Here is an 18,608-nt window from a genome sequence, read left to right as displayed (position 1 = left end):
ATATAATCTGGTTAATTAAACTGCTATTAAGTCAAATCTACCCTGGTCACAGAAAATGCATACAAAGAACATATTTTAGGCTAAGGCTACTGTCAGTTGAGAAGGTGCATCAGGATTGAAGTAGTGGCTGGACTTCTGTTGTAATAATACAGTGGGGAAAAGGACCCTAAAAACACGGGCATCCTAAATAGAGACCCAAGCAGGACCTTGAAAGAACTAGAAGAATGCAAAAGAAAGGAATTGGGGCTTTTACAGAAAAAGACCAGGATGAATCTGACAAGATGTTTTCACAGTGCCTCCTGCATAGATAGGTTTTAGGTTGTTCTCAAGTAGAAAAGGAATTTTTAATCCTGGTATTACCCACTCCTCTTCTCCCATTCCTTCCTACTTAGCATAATATTATAAGTTTGAAGGCAGCTAAAGATTATTGATCCATTTATAAGTGTTTAGTGTCTCTACAGGAGATTATTTCAGCCAATTCCCTAGACCAAACCTTTTCCCCAATGAATAAATATTAATTAACTCATTCAACAAATATCACAAAATTGCCCAAATCTTGGGACACCATTTTCATCAAGTTATATAAATGGTACTCCCTAAAGCTATGTAACCCAACAGCTTTGTGCTAGACCCTTAGGAGATCCCTGGCATACGGCAAAGAACAACAAAAAAAAGGACATGGTCCTTTCCTTTAGGAAACTTATAATTTAGCATATTCTAGTGAACAGGAAAAGAATGCAGATGAAGCATTGTGCTATGTACTTTTCAACAAATTATATTACTTCAGCTTCAAAATAACCCCGACAAGATAAGTGATATTCTAACCCCTTTTAACTAATTAGGAAACTTGGGATCAAAAGTTAAGTAATACGCCAGGCACAGTGGCGCAGCTCAGAAGGCCAAGGCAGGAGGATCGTGAGTTCAAAGCCAACCTCAGCAAAAGTGAGGTGCTAAGCAACTCAGTGAGACCCTGTATCTAAATAAAATAGGGCTGGGGATGTGGTTCAGTGATCAAGTACCCCTGAGTTCAATCCCCAGTACCAAAGGAAAAAAAAAAGTTATGTAATACACCCACGGTCACTCAAACAGTTTTTGAGGACAGCCAGTGTCTAAGAAACTGAACTAAATCTCATCAAAAGAAGAAATTCCTGTTTCCAGTTTCAGATAGCTATCTATAATCGTCTACTGTAGAGAATCCAATAATTGAAACTGGTAACACACTGTTACTTCAGTATCCATGTTCATCAAAAGAGCTAGCTATGCAGTTAACAAATAAAAATCTTTTTCCATCCCTAGAAAGTTAAACGTCATTTAAAAAATTTTTTAATTTTATTCCTTTAAATTTTCAAATCCTTTAAGGAATGCCAAACTTAATTTCCCATGTAAGGCCTTTCATGGACACCTTAGACCCTAGAACAATTCCTGTTTGACCCACTAGTCTCTTTTTGCTCTTTCCAACTTCCTTCTGCAAAGATCTATGTTTTTATATATATTTATTTATAAACATAATAGTCCACTGAAAACCAGTTCTCCTTTGCTCCTCTTGGGAATCCAACTTTTGCCCACAAAAGTTGTTGTTTTTAAATAAATAAAGATTATTTATAAAATCTTTAATCCAATGTATGCTGTATTAACTATATGTGTACTCTGGCTCCAGTCCTCTCTCCCACAAAACACAACAGTTGCAGACTCAATACAATTTGGCCAGAACAAACACCTACTTTTCCATACTAATAATTACTATTTTTGATATGATAATGATTATTTTTAGTAACAGACATCCAGACATTCAGAAGGAAGTAAACAAGAAGGCATAAGTAACTAATCTCTGCTATTGAAGATATGTTACTAAAAGACTCTTAAAGTACTTAGCTTTGTTTTTTCCTTATAAGCTAATGAGACAACTCAGCAAAACCAAAAAATAAAACAAACAAACACCATACTCAAGAAATAAATTCAATAAATGAATATGTCAGGGGAAAAGATGTGCTTCTAGTACCAGGCAAAATCTCCTTAATGCATCCTAATGTTTACAGGACTCAGTTCTTAGGGGCCCAGCAAAACACAAACTACAATCTGGCCTCCACAACATTCCTTGTGTAGAACAAAGCTGTCAATTTACAAAAGCTATCACAAAAGAGAATGAAAAAGTGGGAAAGTCAATGCATTTAAAAACAAAACAAAACCAAAAAAACTCAGACAACATACCTGGCAACATGAGAAAAAGCATCCACAAGGACAGATTCAAATTCTCTAGTGAACTCAGGTCCTTTCCTTTTACTGTTTTGGATGACATCGTTCGCCAAGTATAGAAATGTAAGTTTTCTATTTGATTTAGCTGAAAAAAAGAGAAAGGATAATTTAACTTACACCAAAGAAATTCTTAATTCACAATGCTTGTGCCACAAGTCTATTTCTAAGGAACATTAAGACAAGAATTATCAGTCAGCATGATGATCCTAGCTAGTTGAGATTTCGAGACCAGCCTAGGCAACTTAACAAGACCCTGTCTCAAAATTAAAAATTAGGGCTGGGATATAGCTCAGTGGCAAAGCGCCCCTGAGTTCAACTCCCAGTACCAGGAGGGGGAGTGGGGGAAGATAAACATTATCTACTCCTGGAGGTCCGACATAACGGGTCTGGAGGTATAATTTAGGAGGGAATGGGAGTTCAGCTTCATTTCTGTATAATTTTAACAAAGATAATGAACTGACAATAAAAATGAAGACAACTCAAAGGAAATTCCCAAAGGATAAACAGTCAATATTAACGTTAAAACCAAGGCTTTCAATTATTATACTACAAAGATAAATATTTCTAATGTACTCTTAATTTATTAAATAATATAAAAAGAAAGATTAAGTTTTAATTTTAAAATACATGCTTGTAATTTATGCTCACCTGAGAATTTCTCTTTGGTACTCCAATAACCATAGTCTGTTATCAACTCTACAAATTCACATAAATCTCTAGATGTATCAATGGCTATTTATCTCAAACAGATATGCAAAAATGCTATATCGTTATTGAAAATTTACACACATCTGAAATCTGGGTATGCAAAATTATGGCTCCCACAAAATCCATAGCTCTTCTCTGCTATATATACAAAGTGTAGTATTTTCTATTACTCTATCTGGTATCATATATTAAACCATAAAAACCTCATGCAATATGTCTGAGTTATAGTTGCTTGGGGGAACATTACTGAATTTCCTAGCTTCTATGCACATAACTTCTCAACTGTAAAGTTACATCATTACCATTTTTGGTCCCAGTTTTCTTTTAAAAGAAATAAATATATGAACATAATTAGATAATTTGAAACACTAAGTAAGTTTATTCTCCAATGCTAAAGTGCCTCAGGAAAGCTCTGTCAACTTTTACACACCTGTATAACTAGTCCTTGCTCTACTGCTCTCAGAAACCATTTCTCTGTTTCTTTTGAAATGCACACAGCATGTATAAGTTCTGACACAGCAGGCATAAAATCTGACATTTTAAAATGTAACTACAGGAAATTAACCCAAGTTAAAAACAAGATTTTAAAGCACACTGTAGTTTAAACTAATGCCTTAATATGCTCATAAAATTAAATATGATATCTTGAACTGTATTAACCTTCTGGTAATAACCCAGTTTAGATGGTCAACTGATAAGAATATTGGTAACCTGCAACTATCTTTAACTATTCTAGTTATTATTCAAAAGCAGGACCAAAATGTCAACAGTTACAATACCCACTCTTGTTACAAAGGTATGACTAGGACAAAAGCCTCTATTTTTTTAAAAAGCAAACCTTGTTCGGGGAAGTTGCAGTAAATAAACTACCGAGTTCACAATGCTATTAAAGTTAGGGGATATGATGTAAAACGGATCTTCAGCAAAGCAAATTTGACTAATTTACAAAGTCCCTATACTTTATGTTTAAAAAATGCTAGAATCCATATTGTAAACTATCATTTGAACACTCAAGGTCTAACTTATTTTTCAGTATTACAAACATGATATCCAAGAGGTTCAAGAGCCAAGGTTTTCGCTATCTACAATGCCAATTACTCTTCATCACCTCCAAACTTAACAATGGCAATTTACTTAGGATAAAACTGTAGACATCCACATTCAGCATCCTGAATAGTCAACATGAGCACCCTATGTGTAAAGGGGCTACAGAATGAACTCTAGAGCACTAAAACACATGTAGTCAATAATACATTGCAACACACACACACCCCTCTACCCCAACCCTGGTTGATAACTCAACTTCAGATATTTATTTCTAATATGACAAATTAGAACTTTTCACCAAAAAGTTATGCTCATCCAAAACTGGTAAAACTAGTTTGTAAACAAAGTTTAAACAAATGACTAATCAAAACTTTTTAGTTGTTTGGCTGGTTTTGATGTCTAAAGAAAGTCTTAAGTAATTCGGGGAAAAAGGCCTATTTACCTATATTCAGGCATGATAAAAAAAACACTATTAAAAATTATTCATCCTTGGGCTGGGGATGTGGCTCAAGCGGTAGCACGCTAGCCTGGCATGCTTGCAGCCCGGGTTTGATCCTCAGCACCACATACAAACAAAGATGTTGTGTCTGCCGAAAAACTAAAAAATAAATATTAAAATTCTCTCTCTCTCTCAAAAAAGAAAAAATTATTCATCCAAAAAGACTGTACATCAAACTATTCCATAAAGAAGAGGAGAAGTATATGGGCATGTTGGCACTATAATCCCAGCAGCTCAGGAGGCTGAGGCAGGAGGATCAGGAGTTCAAAGCCAGCCTCAACAATGTTGAGGTACTAAGCAACTCAGTGAGACCCTGTCTCTAAATAAAATACAAAAAAGGGCTCGGGATGTGGCTCAATGGTTGAGTGCCCCTCGAGTGTTCAATCCCCGTGCTCAAAAAAAAAAAAAAAAAAAAAAGAAGGTTTTTAGTTCTACTTGGAACAGAGCCTAAGGGGATGAATTAAGAATAATTCCTGCTCGGAACGGAGGCACATGTCTATAATCTTAGTGACTTGGGAGGCTAAGGCAAAAGGATCAAGGCCAGACTCAACAACTTAGTAAGACCCTGTCACAAAATAAAAAATAAAAAGGGCTGAGGATGTAGCTCAGTGAGAAAATACCTCTAGATTCAGCCCCCAGTACCAAAAAAAAAAAAAAAAAAAAAAAAATCCTTAAAAAAATGGAAAAAAAAAAAGTAACACACTAGGAATAGAAGTAGTATTTAAGGGAGAAAAAGTAATTTTTGTAAATCTCATAAATTTTTTGATGGCAACTCAGTCTGTGAACAAACACCTCAGGGAAGATGACTTCACCATAGATATAGATATCCAATTTAAAGATTCAAGGTAGGCTAGAACCTATGGGGCTAGTTAATTTAAATGTAAGGGCACAGAATCCTTTTCCATTTTAGTGTGGGGGCATTTTCAAATCATGAAAGAAGCATGTGTATTAGAGAAGAAAGGACCTCAATAAAGAATAGCTCTGCAGTGTCCAATATGGTAGCCACTAATCACACATGGCTACTGAACACTCAACTTGTAGCTAGCTTGGGAAATAAATTTTCAATTGTATTTATTTAAAACTTTAGTTTCTTAGTCACACATTTTAAATGCTCAATAGCCACATGTGGCAAGTGGCTACCTTGTTGGAAAGCACAAATAACACACTGCTACTGTCACAGAAAACCCTATTAGTGCTGTTTAGATACTTTACTAAAACACGAAAATGGTATCGAGACCAAGATTTAACTCCAAAACTTTTTTTTTAGTTGTAGATGGCCACAATAACTTTATTTATTTTTTATGTGATGCTGAGGGGCAAAGCCAGTGCCTCACATGTGCCAGGCAAGCACTCTACCACTAAGCCACAGCCACAGCCCTCGTAAACTATGTTTTAACAGCCTAACAGGCCCTATGCTAAATGCCGATGCATGACAGAAAAATCAGGTCAAATTTCTTACTCAAAAAAACCTAGTGAAAAAGGCATAACCAAAAAAGAATGAGGTAAATGCTAATTAATGTAATTAATTCTACTAAACAAAAACATGATAGGTTTGGTCAGAATCAGATGACCATCTTTATGCATCAAGTAGACTGAGACACTGGGTACAGTCAAGTTTTGACATCAGTGAGCCCTGGGCTCATATCCCAGCTATATGCCCCTGAATAAGCTACTCAGTCTCTATGCTATCTTCTTATCTATAAAATGGGGGTAATGCTGGCCTACCTAAAACATTAAGGCTCTATCATTTGACATTAGGGATAATGGAGCTTCTTCAATGAACACACTCTCCAAATTGTTACTTTTCAATAACTCAAAGAGGGTAGGTGAAGAATCAAGAAGGTTTCATGAGAGAAGTGCCATCTGAGATGGACTCTGACAATTTTAATATGATCAAAGAGATCCTTTCAGATAGAATTCTTCACTAGCAATTAAGTTTTTTTTTTAAACAGAGTGTTGAATGCCACAGTGGGGTACATGAAGCAGACTCTGGGACCCTTGGCTCTACCTCCCTACTACCTACAGTAGAGGGGATCTACATCATATCATAATTGGGGAACTGGGTCTCCTGAAAGAATCCTAGAATTTGGGGTCTGAGCCTCACCAGTTCAGAAGACTTGAAAATACCACTTAGTCACTTCATTTTTACTATCTGGAAAACAGATAGTAACGAACACTTCCTATACTACAAAGGGTCCACTGCATTATAGGGTGTCCAGAATAGATTCATTTCTTCCACCTGTTACGAAATTCATCAGGGTATCAAACAGCAGTGAAGGTGCCCATCTTTCCCCACCAGACTGCAAGCAACTTGAAGGCAAAGACCATGCCTTGCCTATGTGGTGGCGCCCAGAGCCTGAGATGGGAGGATCGAAATTCAAAGCCAGCCTCAGCAACCGCAAGGCACTAAACAACTCAATGAGACCTTGTCTCTAGATAAAATACAAAAAACAGGGCTAGGGATGTGGCTCAGTGATCAAGTACCCTTGAGTTCAATCCTTGATACAAAAATAAATAAATAAATAGAAGACACCATGCCTCACGCTGAGTAATCCATAGTCCATATCACCATGATTTACTGAATGCTACACTGTGCCTGACATCATGCTAAATGTTCATCTGGATAATCCTGTTTACTTCTCACTACAATTTGCTTATCTGAGCCTAAGGTTTTCCCTCATCTAAAAGCTCCTACTTCATAAGGCCCCAAGAGTTTTTAAAAAACGACAATATATGTAAAGATATGAGCACTGCACCTGGCACATGATAAAGACACAGTACTATCAGTTATCGCTACCTTCATGTTGCAGATAAGTTAACTAAGGGGCAGCCAGGTTAAGTTGCTGTGTTCAGTAAGTGGCAAAGTCAAGCTTAACTTCAAGGCAGTTGGCAGAGGCAACCTGCTGTAAATATAGTGTTCAAAACGGTGCCTGGCACATAACTGGCTGAGCCCAATGAATGTCAGTTCCTGAATGGGGCCTGAAATCAATGGCAGGTGAATGAGATTACCCCATTCACAAGGTGGTTCTGAGGACTGAGTGTGAGGGTGTAAGTAGAGTGGCTGGCATGGAATAAAGGCTTTGTAAGTGGCAGCTATCCTTGCTGTTTTACAGATGAAAAAAGAGAAGCACTGGGAGATGAAGAAAATCGCTCAGTACCACTCAGTTACTAAGTGGCTGTGCAGGACTCGGTCTATGCAGTGTGACTCCACTGGCTCTAACTCCAAGTACCCAGCACAGAACCGGGCACACAGCAGGATGGGCCGGTATGGGTGCCCAGTGCCGTGCCACCAAGAGAATAATAGTCACAAGTGTCAGAAGCAGCCTGAGGGAAAACACTTGATAAAATGGAAATCTGAGCGCCTGAGCCCTGGTCCCAGGTCCCTCAGACAAGTACCTTACACCTTCCTAGGCCCCGGTTTCCTTCTCCTAGAAATGGGGGTAACATTGTCTCCAATCTCAGAAGCGCGAGCAGAGGCTCAGCCTGAAAAGCAAGGATCGATTGAGAAGCTAAGGGTCTGCGGAGCGGGCGGGACGGAGGCCCACCCACCGCCGGGCCCGGGGTGGGAGGAGGCGTCTACCTTTGCGGAGCTCACGGTGCCACACGGAGACGATGGGTCCTGCGTGCTTGCGGTGGTGGATGAGCCACAGGGACAGGGTCTGCACGCTCTGCTGGGAGTTGCTCAGCTCCGAGAGCTTCTTCTCCAGCGCCGACTCCGAGAAGGAGGACATAGTGGCGGCAGTGAGGCCAGGCAGGGAGCGGCCTGGGCCGCCCAGTGTGACGGGACTAGCGTGCGATTGGGGCCTCACCAGACAGACTGCGGGACTTTTTGCCGACTGACAGACTGCCAGGGGCCCAAGGCGGGGGAGGGGATGGGCCTCCGCTGTAACAGCCGCCCGCGCCGCCGCCACAAGATGGCCACCCGACCTCTCACCCCCGCCGCGAGAACGGGGTCAAAGGGCAAGGGCCGGAGTAGCCGGGCACCGAGAAGCGCCGGAGCTGTAGAAAAACGTTCCTTTGGAAGCGGCGGCCTCTTTGAGCCTTGTTCAGGCCACTTCGAAGGAGCCAGACCGCGGGAAAGAGGGCAGTTCCCCGAGCCCCCGGAAAGCGCTTTGAGCACTCCTGCCCGTACGCCGGCGCAGTGAGTCTCACCGGAGCCCTTTCTCCCGCTCCTCAGAACCTTTCTGGCGCGGTTCGGCGCGCTACTTAGCGCGTCATTTCCGGCGGGGCTCTAGAGGCGGGAGAGTGAGGGAAAGACTGGAAGACGAGGTAAGGGAAGAGTGGCGGGAACTAGAGGGAGCCCAGCAGAAGGAAGCCCTTGGAAGGGAATCGTGAGAGGACTATGAGGCCGAGAGGCCGTGACCTGGGTGTGGGAAGGGGGCTTATTTCTCACGTGGCAGGCCCCGGGCCGCACCTCCGTATGTGTCCAGCTCTCAGGCCGCCCCCCAGAAAGCTGCTCTTTGGGTCTTCCAGGACACCCACGTGCGTCCACGCCTTGGCTGTTTCTCACCCGGCGAGCCCCCACTCAGTTTCCAGATGACCCCTTAATGTCCAGTCCTGACGTTCGGCCTGTGACCGCACTGCCCCCATGAAACACCCTCTGGGCCCTCTGCCCTTAACTGGTTTCTTCACTAGGGAGTTACGTGCACCCTCCCCTCCCTTGCCCTCCCAGGGCGTCCATTGACCTCGCTGGGGACACAGTATTGGATTTTAAATCCTTACCATATATATATATATTTTTTTTTGACTTATTACGTTCCGGTTATCAGATCAGAGAATTTTTTCCCCCCACTAATACAGGGATAGTAGAAGGTTTTCATAGACAGAATTTTAAAATTTCCTAATCATCATTGAATTTCCTAGTTGAGGGCTGGTCCCAATTTAGGAAACGTTGTTCTAGTTGCTTCTGTTTTTGTGCTTTCTTAGGTATTGTTGTTCTTGGCTTATATGCTTATATCCCTTCTTCAGACCAGAATCATCACACTCGGAGCTAACATCCAGAGGTTGCTGTGTGCTAGACACTGCTTTCACACAGTAACTCATTTAATCCTAACAACAAAGCTATGAAGCAGGTATTATATTCTCTCCCGTATAACAAATGAGGCTCAGAGACGTCATGCCTACCCAAGATCCTGTAACTAAGATTTGAGGGAACAGACTCCATCTTAGCCATCATTTTAACTCTAGCACTTGAGTTAATAAAGAGGTGAATAACCTAAAATCACAGTCAATATGTAGTCATCATCAAGTACAGCTTTTGAGTCCATATGTAGACTTCCTTCAATATTAAATAACATCTTCACATACTACATGCTTCTAAACCAAATTATGTGTATTCAGTGCATTACATAAATTCTTCCACTTAGCCCCTACAACAGTCCTGTGTGGTGGGGATTATTATCACTATTTGACATAAGAGAAAGCATAAAACATGGATAAGTAACCTAGCCAAGGTTATTTAGGCACAGCTAGGAAATGGCAGGGCCAAGAGTCAATCAAGGTTATCTGATGTCTGATCCCAAATTCTTCACTCCTGAGCCAGTGGTTCATTCAACAGATAATTTTTGAGCACCTAAAGACTTAGGTGCTTCAGACAAGCTCTCTTGTAGGCAGGCAAAATACCCATATCTTTAGAAGCTTGCTTTCTACTGGGGAAGATAGAAAAATAAATATATGAGTCAGGAAATGATAAGGGCATTGAATAAAATGGAGAGTAAAGGAGATAAAGAATGTATATGTGTGGGCAGACAGGAGTCTATTGTATATGCTTGTAAGAAGGGGCCTCACTGATCAGATCCTGAAAGAAATGAGAGAACAAGCCAAAAGCTATCCTTCCAAGCAGAGGAAAACCCAACTTTTAGACTAATTGTTGGGTTGTTTGTTCGTTTTGTTTGTGTGTTGTTGTTATTTTGCTTTTTTTTTGGAGGAACAGAAAGGATAGTAAGGCTGGAACCAGAAGAATTGTTAGAAATGAGCCCAGAAAAGTAAACCACACGTGATAGGAACATTTGTATAAAAGACTTACATGTTACTCTGAATGAAAGGTGAATCTACTGGACAGTTTGGAACAAAGGAGGAGCATTGTATCTGTTAGGGAGAAAATAGTCATGGTACAAGAGAGGCGGGAACATCAGTTTGTCATCAGTTGTAATAACCCAGGTAAAAGGATGACTCAAGCCACATAGAAGTGGTGAGAAAGGGACAGATTCTGGGAATATTTTAGGGAAGACATAACAGGATTTGCTGGATATGGGGTGCGGTGAGAGACAAGAGTTTAATAAATCATCTACGGGTGTTAGCCTGAGCAACCATAAGCATGGAGCTCCCAGTTACTGAGTTGCATAAAGAGCAGGTTTGGGGAGTAAAAGCAAGAGTTTGGATTTGGACATATCCAGCTGGAAATTTATCCAAGTACAATATCTCAGTATTTTCAGGGCATTGATTCTAGGACACCCCCACCCACTGGCAGGTGCCAAACTCCTCTGATAACAAATCTCATATAAAATAGCACAGTATTTGCATATATCCTTACACATGTCCTCTTGTATAGTTTAAATCATCTCTGGGTAATTTAGAGTACTTAATACAATGTAAGTGCTATGTAAATAGTTATTATTTTGTATTTTTTAAGAATAATGATGGGAAAGTCTACATGTTTGGGGTTTTGTTTCCTTTATATGCTTTTGATCTACGGTTGAATCCATGGATGTGGAACCCATGGATACAGAGAGTCGATTGTATACATAGGGGCCTAAGAAGCAATTGTGTTTATGATTCTGGTGTGCAAGGGAGAGCTCTGGGCTAGAGAGAAAAATGTGGATGTCATAAGGAGAAATAAGTTCAGAAAAAACTTGAGTCCTAGGACTTATCAACATTAAGAAGTCTGGAAAATGAAGATGGTATGATTATGTAACTTTTCTTCTTAAGCCTTTTAATATTGATTATACTGGTTGATTTTCAGATTTTGAGCCAGTCTCGCATCCCAAAATCCTTACACGCCTCACTTTGTCATAGTGTATAATTCTTTTTATTTATACTTCTGAATTCTATTTCTTGGTAATTTGTTTAGGATTTTTGCATCCGTATTCATGAGGGAAATTGATCTGTAGTTTAAAAAGTTTGTATTGTCTTTGATTTTGGTACTATAATAGTAGTAGCTTCATAAAAGGATTTGAAAAGTGTTTATTCCTCTTCTTTTTCTAAAAGAGATTGTGCAGAATTTGTGCTAATTCTTTAAATTTTTGGTAGAATTTGCCAATGAAACCGTCTGGCCTAGAGATTCATTTTCATATTCATTCTTTTTCTCCTGCCACCTCTGTCACGTGGAGTTTTAAATGACAAATTAATGTGTAGATTTTGGTAGTTTGTGTTTTAGCCATTTTGTTTATACAAAATAGATACCGCTTAGATATGGTCTGAATGTTCCTCAAGGTTGCATGTGAAATTTAATTCCTCTCTGAGGCATTAGGAAGGTAGACAATCTGACTGTGAAATTTAGAGGTGAGGCCTTTGAGAAATGATTAGGATTATTTAAGGTCATTAGAGAGGTGACCCATAATTGAAGTGGCTTCATAAAATGAGGACAAGAGCACACACAAATATACACTCCCTGCCTCTTGCCCTGTGCCACCTCAAGAACTCTGCCAGCAAGAAGGCTGTCACTTGATGAAACTCCTAGACCTTGCACCTTCCAGAACTATGAGCCAAAATAAACCTTTTTTTTTTTTTAAGTAGCTTGCTCAGGTATTTCATTAAAAGTCACAAAAAGACTAATACAATCTAAGTTGTCAAACATATGTTAAAAGTTATTGATGGGCCTGCAGTGGTGCCACACACCTATAATCCCAGTAGCTCAGAAGGCTGAAGCAGGAGAATTGTGAGTTCAAAGCCAGCCTTAGCAACTTAGCAAGACCCTAAGCAAGACAGTGAGACCCTGTCTCTAAATAAAATACAAAATAGAGCTGGGGATGTGGCTGAATGATTGAGTGCTTCTGAGTTCAATCCCCTGTACCAAAAAAATAAAAAGTTATTGGTGGTATTCCGTATTGAAAATTTTTAACTGATCTTAGTTAAATGTTTAACTGATATTAGTAATTTATGATATTCCTATTTCTCTCTCTCTCATTCCCCTCTCCACCAATTTTTTTAAGTATTTTTTTTTTTTTAGTTATTGATAGACCTTTATTTATTTATGCACAGTGCTGAGACTCAAACCCAGTGCCTCACACATGTCAGGCATGTATGCTACCACTGAGCCACAGCCACAGCCCCTCTCTACCAATCTTGCTAGAAGTTTGTCTATTTTACTGATGTTTTCAAAGAACCAGGTTTTTATTTCATTGATGTTCTTTATTTTCTGTTAATGTCATTAATTTTTTTTAAAGAGTGAGAGAGGGGGAGAGAGAGAGAGAATTTTAATATTTATTTTTTAGTTATCGGTGGACACAACATCTTTGTTTGTATGTGGTGCTGAGGATCGAGCCCGGGTCGCACGCATGCCAGGCGAGCGCGCTACCGCTTGAGCCACATCCCCAGCCCAATGTCATTAATTTTTTGATCTGATCTTTATTATTCTCTTCCTTCTATTTGCTTTAGGTTTATTTTGCTCTTTTTCTAGGTTCTTGAGAGGTAAAAGTTTGGATTTTAGTTTTGAGACCTTTTTCTTTTTCTAATATATGACTTAATACTGTAAATATATCTCTCAGCTTGGCTGTATCTCTTTGCACAGATTTTGATAAAATGTTATATTTTCATTTTCATTCATTTCTATGTATTTTTGGTTGTTTCCCTTAAACTTCCTTTTTGTTCCATAGATTATTTAGTTTCTAGATGTTAGGAGATTTTCCTGTTATCTCTCTGTTAGTAATGCCAACCTTGATTCCTTTGAAGTTGGAGAACATTCTGTATAATTTTTTTTAATTTGTTGAGGTTTGTTTTATGGCTGAGCATATGGTCTCTCTTTGTACATGTTCAACGTGCACTTGAATGTATGTTAGGCTCTCGTGGCGTGGGGTTATTTCACACATTTTGTGGCTGTTGTTTTATGCTTAACCATTTAGTCTTACTATGTCTTCTTACTAGATTTACCCTTTAACCACTATCTTTTATCCCCTTTCTGTCTCTAGTAACTTGCCTTTACCAGCTCTAGTCAAGTATAAAAACCTTCCCTTTGTATCTCTTTTCCCTCCACTTATAATTAATTTTAAAATCTCATGCATACATATTTAGAACTGCATCAGACATCGTTATAATTTTTGCTTTAACTGTTAAATACAATTTAGAAAACTCAAGAATGTAAGGAAAGCCTGTTGTATTCACACATATTTTTGCTTACCATTTTCCTTCCTGATGTTCCAAGATTCCTTTCTTTTCTAAATTTCCTGTTCAGAGAACTTCCTTAGCTGTGTGTGTGTGTGTGTGTGTTGTTGTTGTTGTTTTGAGAAAAGTTCTTCCCAAATTGCCCAGACTGACCTCAAATGTGTGGTCCTCCTGCCACCGCCCCCTGTGCAGCTGTGATCACAGGCATGTGCCACCACACTGGTTTAGCCATCCCTAGGATTCTGCAGTGACAGTCCTCTTTCTTTTCAGCACCTGAAAATTACTAAGCAACTTCCTTCTGACCTACATGGTTTCTCATGAGAAATCTATTATCATTTGAATTATTTTTCCCTAGTAAGCAAGATATTATTTTTCTCTGACTGCTTTCAAGATTTTTTTTGTCATTAGTTTTCAGAAATCTAATGATGTGTCTTTTTGTAAATTTCTTTAAGTTTATATTATTTAGGGTTCACTTAGCATTTCAAATAGATTTTTCAACGATTATTTGTTTTAAGCACTTGTTCACCCTGACTTCTTCCTCCTTCCCTTCTGAGGTTCTTACTTTTGCCATAGTCCCACTGGCCCCTGAGCTTCTGTTTTTTATTTGTTTATTTCATTTGTGTGTTTGTCTGCCACTGAGCCACATCCAGGGATGTGGTCCTTTGTGTTTTTTGAGACAGAGTCTTGATAAGTTGCCCGGGCTGACGTTAAACTTGTGACCCTCCTACTTCAGACCCCCAAGTAGCTGGGACTGCAGATGTGTGCCGCCACACTCAGCAATCTGGGAAATTCTGTTATTCAATCTTCTAGCCCTTAGATACATTCTTCTGTCCCTTTCACTCTACTGTTGAACTCATTCTCTTGAGCTTTTTCTTTGTAATGAATTTTCAATTAAAATTTCCTTTGTTCTTTATATCTTATATTTCTGCTGAGGTTTTCAATTTTTTCATTTGTTTGAAGCATGTTCATAATTCTTCATGGAAATATTTTAATCATGGTTGCTTTAATCTGTTAATCAAATCTAACATCTTTGTCATCTTAGTGTTGATAGTTGTTAAGACTGTCCTTTTCATTCAGTATGAGTTCTTCCTGTTTTGGGTATGATGGGTGATTTTTTTTTTTCCCCACTAGAACCTGGACATTTGTATATAATGTTCTGAGACTCCAGATTGTATTTAAGTCTTCTGTTGACTGGAATTCCCTTATAGCTTTCCTCTCCAGTAGGAGGGTAGTCTGTTTCATTACTGCCAAATGGAAATAGAGAGTCCAGGTTCCTCACTCAGCCTCCATCGGCACCCAAGGAGAGCTCCCTGTTACTTCTGGTTGGAGGTGGGTGTTCAGCTTCCCACTTAGTCTCCACTTACACTGTGGTGGGGTCGCCTTGTCACCACTGGGCAATGGTGATGGTCCTGACTTGTCACTAGGCCTCTTCTGACACGTCGTTGGTAAGGAGTAAGAAAGATACCTTCTTGCTGAGTGGGTATGGCAATTTAGGCTCCCTGTGTGGCCCAACTAACAGTATATTGTTCGGGATGATGTGGGACTGGGAAGGGCTCATTCTGGAGCTGGTGGGGTTGGCATTCCTCCTCCTACTTGGCCTTCTTAGATACCACCCCTGAGGGCGTGTTGGGAGCACCTCATCACACCCTCACAGGAGTGGAAGTCTAGATGCCTCAGTCGGCGTTTGCTGGGGTGAGCGGGCCAGCCGTTGTACTTCCTCTAGTGTTTGACTGGAGCGGAACAGTGTTGTCCAAAATCTTACTGTCTTGCCAGGCTGCCCTTTCCAGCCCTTCAGCTCGGGAGCACAGGTTGCGCTGGGCTTTTTGTCCCCGCCCTTGTTGGTGCTTCTTCAGCTCAAGGTGAGGATCTGTAGGCAGAAAGAAAACCCAGGTTACTTAGTACCCGGTCATTCTTCAGGTCCTGAGAACCCTCACCAGTTTCCTTCCCTGCCTCTGCCTTTCAGAGTTGTCTTATGTTTGTTTTATATCTTTTGGTTCAGCTTAAGAAAAGGTAGGTTTCTATTCTATCTCCCCAGAAGCAGAAGTTCTCTATATCTGTGTTCATGTGTATATGTGTATATATATATAAACAGAATTTTATTCATATAAATATTTAACTGTTAGTAAAGAAAATAAACATACACGTGCACTTATTAGTCACTTGGAGAGTTTATGCCCGTTTCTAATGCCAGGGCATAAGTGGGGGTTGAAGAATGGGGATTTACCATATATATTTCAATGCACATTATTTTCTAAGTTAAAAACTACTTTTGTAGAATATATTACTTGCCAAAGAACTTCTTGTGTCATGAAGGGGATGGGCACGTAATGTTCATGTATCACAAGGCACAGTTTCATAAGTATTCTTCAGAGGACAGGAGTAAATGAAGTACGAAGTGAGCCGAGAGTGATTGCTGAGCCTCCACATTCTTGTATGTGTACTTGGTGTTCTGCAGAAATCTCCCCTTTGCAGGGCAAATCCCTGTGGTGAACCTTCATCTCCCTTCATTCTTCAAGAGCTTAGCACTGTGTATGGCACATAGTATATGCTAAAGAAACATTTCTAGGTAGAAGGCTGGGTAGGAAGCAACAAAACCTGAGAATGCTGAAGGGTTAACGTCTGACACCTGCTTACCATGTGCACATCTCTTAACTTCTCTGATCCTTGGGCTTCTCTTCCTATTACTTCTTTTACTTACTTACTAGACAGTGAGTGGGTGGGAACTGCCTGGCAGACACTGTACCGGGGGCAGGGGAACAGCACAGAAAGCTGCAGCTCTAAGAATGTGCCATTAGTTGGGGGAGATGGGGAAATAACCAAAGACTATAGTCCTCTAGCATACTCAGCTCTACTGCCAGGTGGAGTACTGAACAAGGACAAGTCCCCCTTTCATCACCAGGTGCCTGTTCTTGAGAATGGAGAGCCTGTGTCGACTGTACACCTTTCAGGATTCCTGCCCCTGGATGTTCATCACACTGACCTTGTGCACTTTTAAAATCATAGATTCCCAAGTATACCTGCCCCCCTTAAAAGAGATTTTGATTCAGCAGATTTGGTGTGCAGCCCAGAAATCTGTACTTAATCATTACTCCTTGATTCTGATAATAGCCAAGTGACATGGTGCTCAACTAGAATCCCAGCTACTTGGGAGGCTGATGCAGGAGGATCTCAAGTTTGAGGCCAGCTTGGGCAACATAATGAGAACCTATCTCAAAATAAAATAAAAAGGACTGGGGATGTCGCTCAGTGTTAGCATTCCCCTGACTTCCATCCCCAGTACCACCCAACTACCGCAAAAAAACAAACAAAAAAAAAAAAAAAAAAAAAAACAGGCAAGTAGGAGGTTCTGGTAGTGGTAAGAACACACATGGTCTTTATACTCAGTCAGGCTTGAGGTGAATCCCTTGACTGACACCTGCTTGCCATGTGTACATCTCTTAACTTCTCTGATCCTTGGGCTTCTCAGCTCTTGGATGAAGAATTTATGTACATAAAATACCTAGCAAATGCCTGGCATATGATGGACTTTTTCAGCAAAAACAAAAAATATATTCTCTTCCTCCTACTGAAGAACTTGTGTTGGCAATTCTAACGTCTGAAGTTCTATCTCTGAGATCCTAAACCCAGTCTTCCTTTTCATAGACTAATCATTTGGAATTAGAAGTTTTGTAAATCATCTATCAAGTTTATTTTTTGTTGAAGGAACCAAAATTTGTGGAAATCATGTAACCAGGTACTGCAAGAGTCCAGACTAGAAATCATATCAAAAGATTTCTGAACTCATGATGTTTCCTGTTCTGGAAACAGCCTAAAAGTGAGCTACCATACAGCCAAAATCTAGAATTGTGATTGCCCTCCAAAATTAATATATTGAGGTTCTCCCCTGATTGATGAGATTAGTTATCTGCAGGAATAATTGACCCCAAGAGAAGACTAATGTGGCGAGTAGCTGAAGAATGCAGTTCAGACATAGCTGGCATCAAAATCCTACAAATGAGAGAACCAGATCTTGGGTTATGGCCACTAGTCCAACAAATATTTATTGAATAACTGCTCTGTGCCAGAAACAATAAACAAGCCAGTCAAACAAAGAATCACTGCCTCCTAGAGCCTATGTTTGAGTGAAGGGAGAGAGGAAACCAACAGGTGGATAATCTGGTTTGACAGGTGACACTAAGAAAAACTTGAAAGGCAGAGAAAGGAGATAGGGAGTGTCATGGTGGAGAGGTGAGAGGGTGGGCCTCGCTCGAAAGTCACCTTTGAGCAAAGCACTGTGCGAGGCAAGGAGCAAGCCATGGGAGATGGGAGGAACAGTGAGTGCAAAGCTCCCAGCATGCGCTTGCATGAGAATGTCACTCCAGGGTGAAGCATCTCTGTGGTCTCTTCAGTAGGTGCTGTGAGTTTTCTCCCTTCTGGGCAGTGCTTGTGACAGGCCTTTTGCTTTGAGCAGCCCTTCTGCCCAGCCCCACGCATATAGTCCTCCCACTCCAGCAGGGATCCTCCTTCCTCCTGAGAGCTTCTCTGTTGGTGTTCATTCTATTTCCAAACTCCTTTTGCACTTCTTCCCCACCCTTTTCATTTCTTGCTTGTGTGATAATAGTATATGTACCTTTGATCCACCATCTATCCTTTAAATGTCTTTAAAGTATTACACCTTGTCCTGTACAGAGTGTTCCATTTGTCTCCACCACCTGTACACTGTGATCTTACATAGCTCATCTGGTGACAAGACCGAGAGATGGGGAGCAGGGGAAGAGGATTGCCTGCTCTCTAGTTGCAGGTC

General features: G+C 40.3%; 2 protein-coding genes across 4 annotated transcripts in view; one reads left to right on the top strand and one right to left on the bottom strand.

Annotated features, from left to right (window-relative positions):
• The window catches only part of Rprd1b (regulation of nuclear pre-mRNA domain containing 1B), a 50,449-nt gene extending 41,796 nt beyond the window's left edge, over positions 1 to 8,653 (bottom strand). The window contains exons 1-2 of one of the 2 annotated variants that reach the window (XM_046433055.2): positions 8,088 to 8,653; positions 2,209 to 2,338 (exon numbers count right to left, since the gene is read on the bottom strand). In XM_046433055.2, the coding sequence (XP_046289011.1) occupies positions 2,209 to 2,338; positions 8,088 to 8,238 (281 nt within the window). In that variant the 5' untranslated portion in view covers positions 8,239 to 8,653. The remainder of the gene's footprint in view (positions 1 to 2,208; positions 2,339 to 8,087) is intronic. The other variant, XM_046433056.2, reaches the window with a different exon arrangement.
• Positions 8,654 to 8,669: 16 nt separating this feature from the next.
• Tti1 (TELO2 interacting protein 1) overlaps positions 8,670 to 18,608 on the top strand; it is a 46,849-nt gene continuing 36,910 nt past the window's right edge. For both annotated transcript variants that reach the window (XM_046433054.2, XM_058575712.1), the window contains exon 1: positions 8,670 to 8,776. The gene's annotated coding sequence lies outside the window, so the exon portion shown is untranslated. The remainder of the gene's footprint in view (positions 8,777 to 18,608) is intronic.

This window comes from Marmota monax, unplaced genomic scaffold (genome assembly GCF_021218885.2).
Source record: "Marmota monax isolate L192 unplaced genomic scaffold, Marmota_monax_Labrador192_F-V1.1 WCK01_AAM20220418_F8-fsc00014, whole genome shotgun sequence".
Lineage (NCBI taxonomy): Eukaryota > Metazoa > Chordata > Mammalia > Rodentia > Sciuridae > Marmota > Marmota monax.
This window is presented reverse-complemented; position numbering and strand designations above follow the sequence as displayed.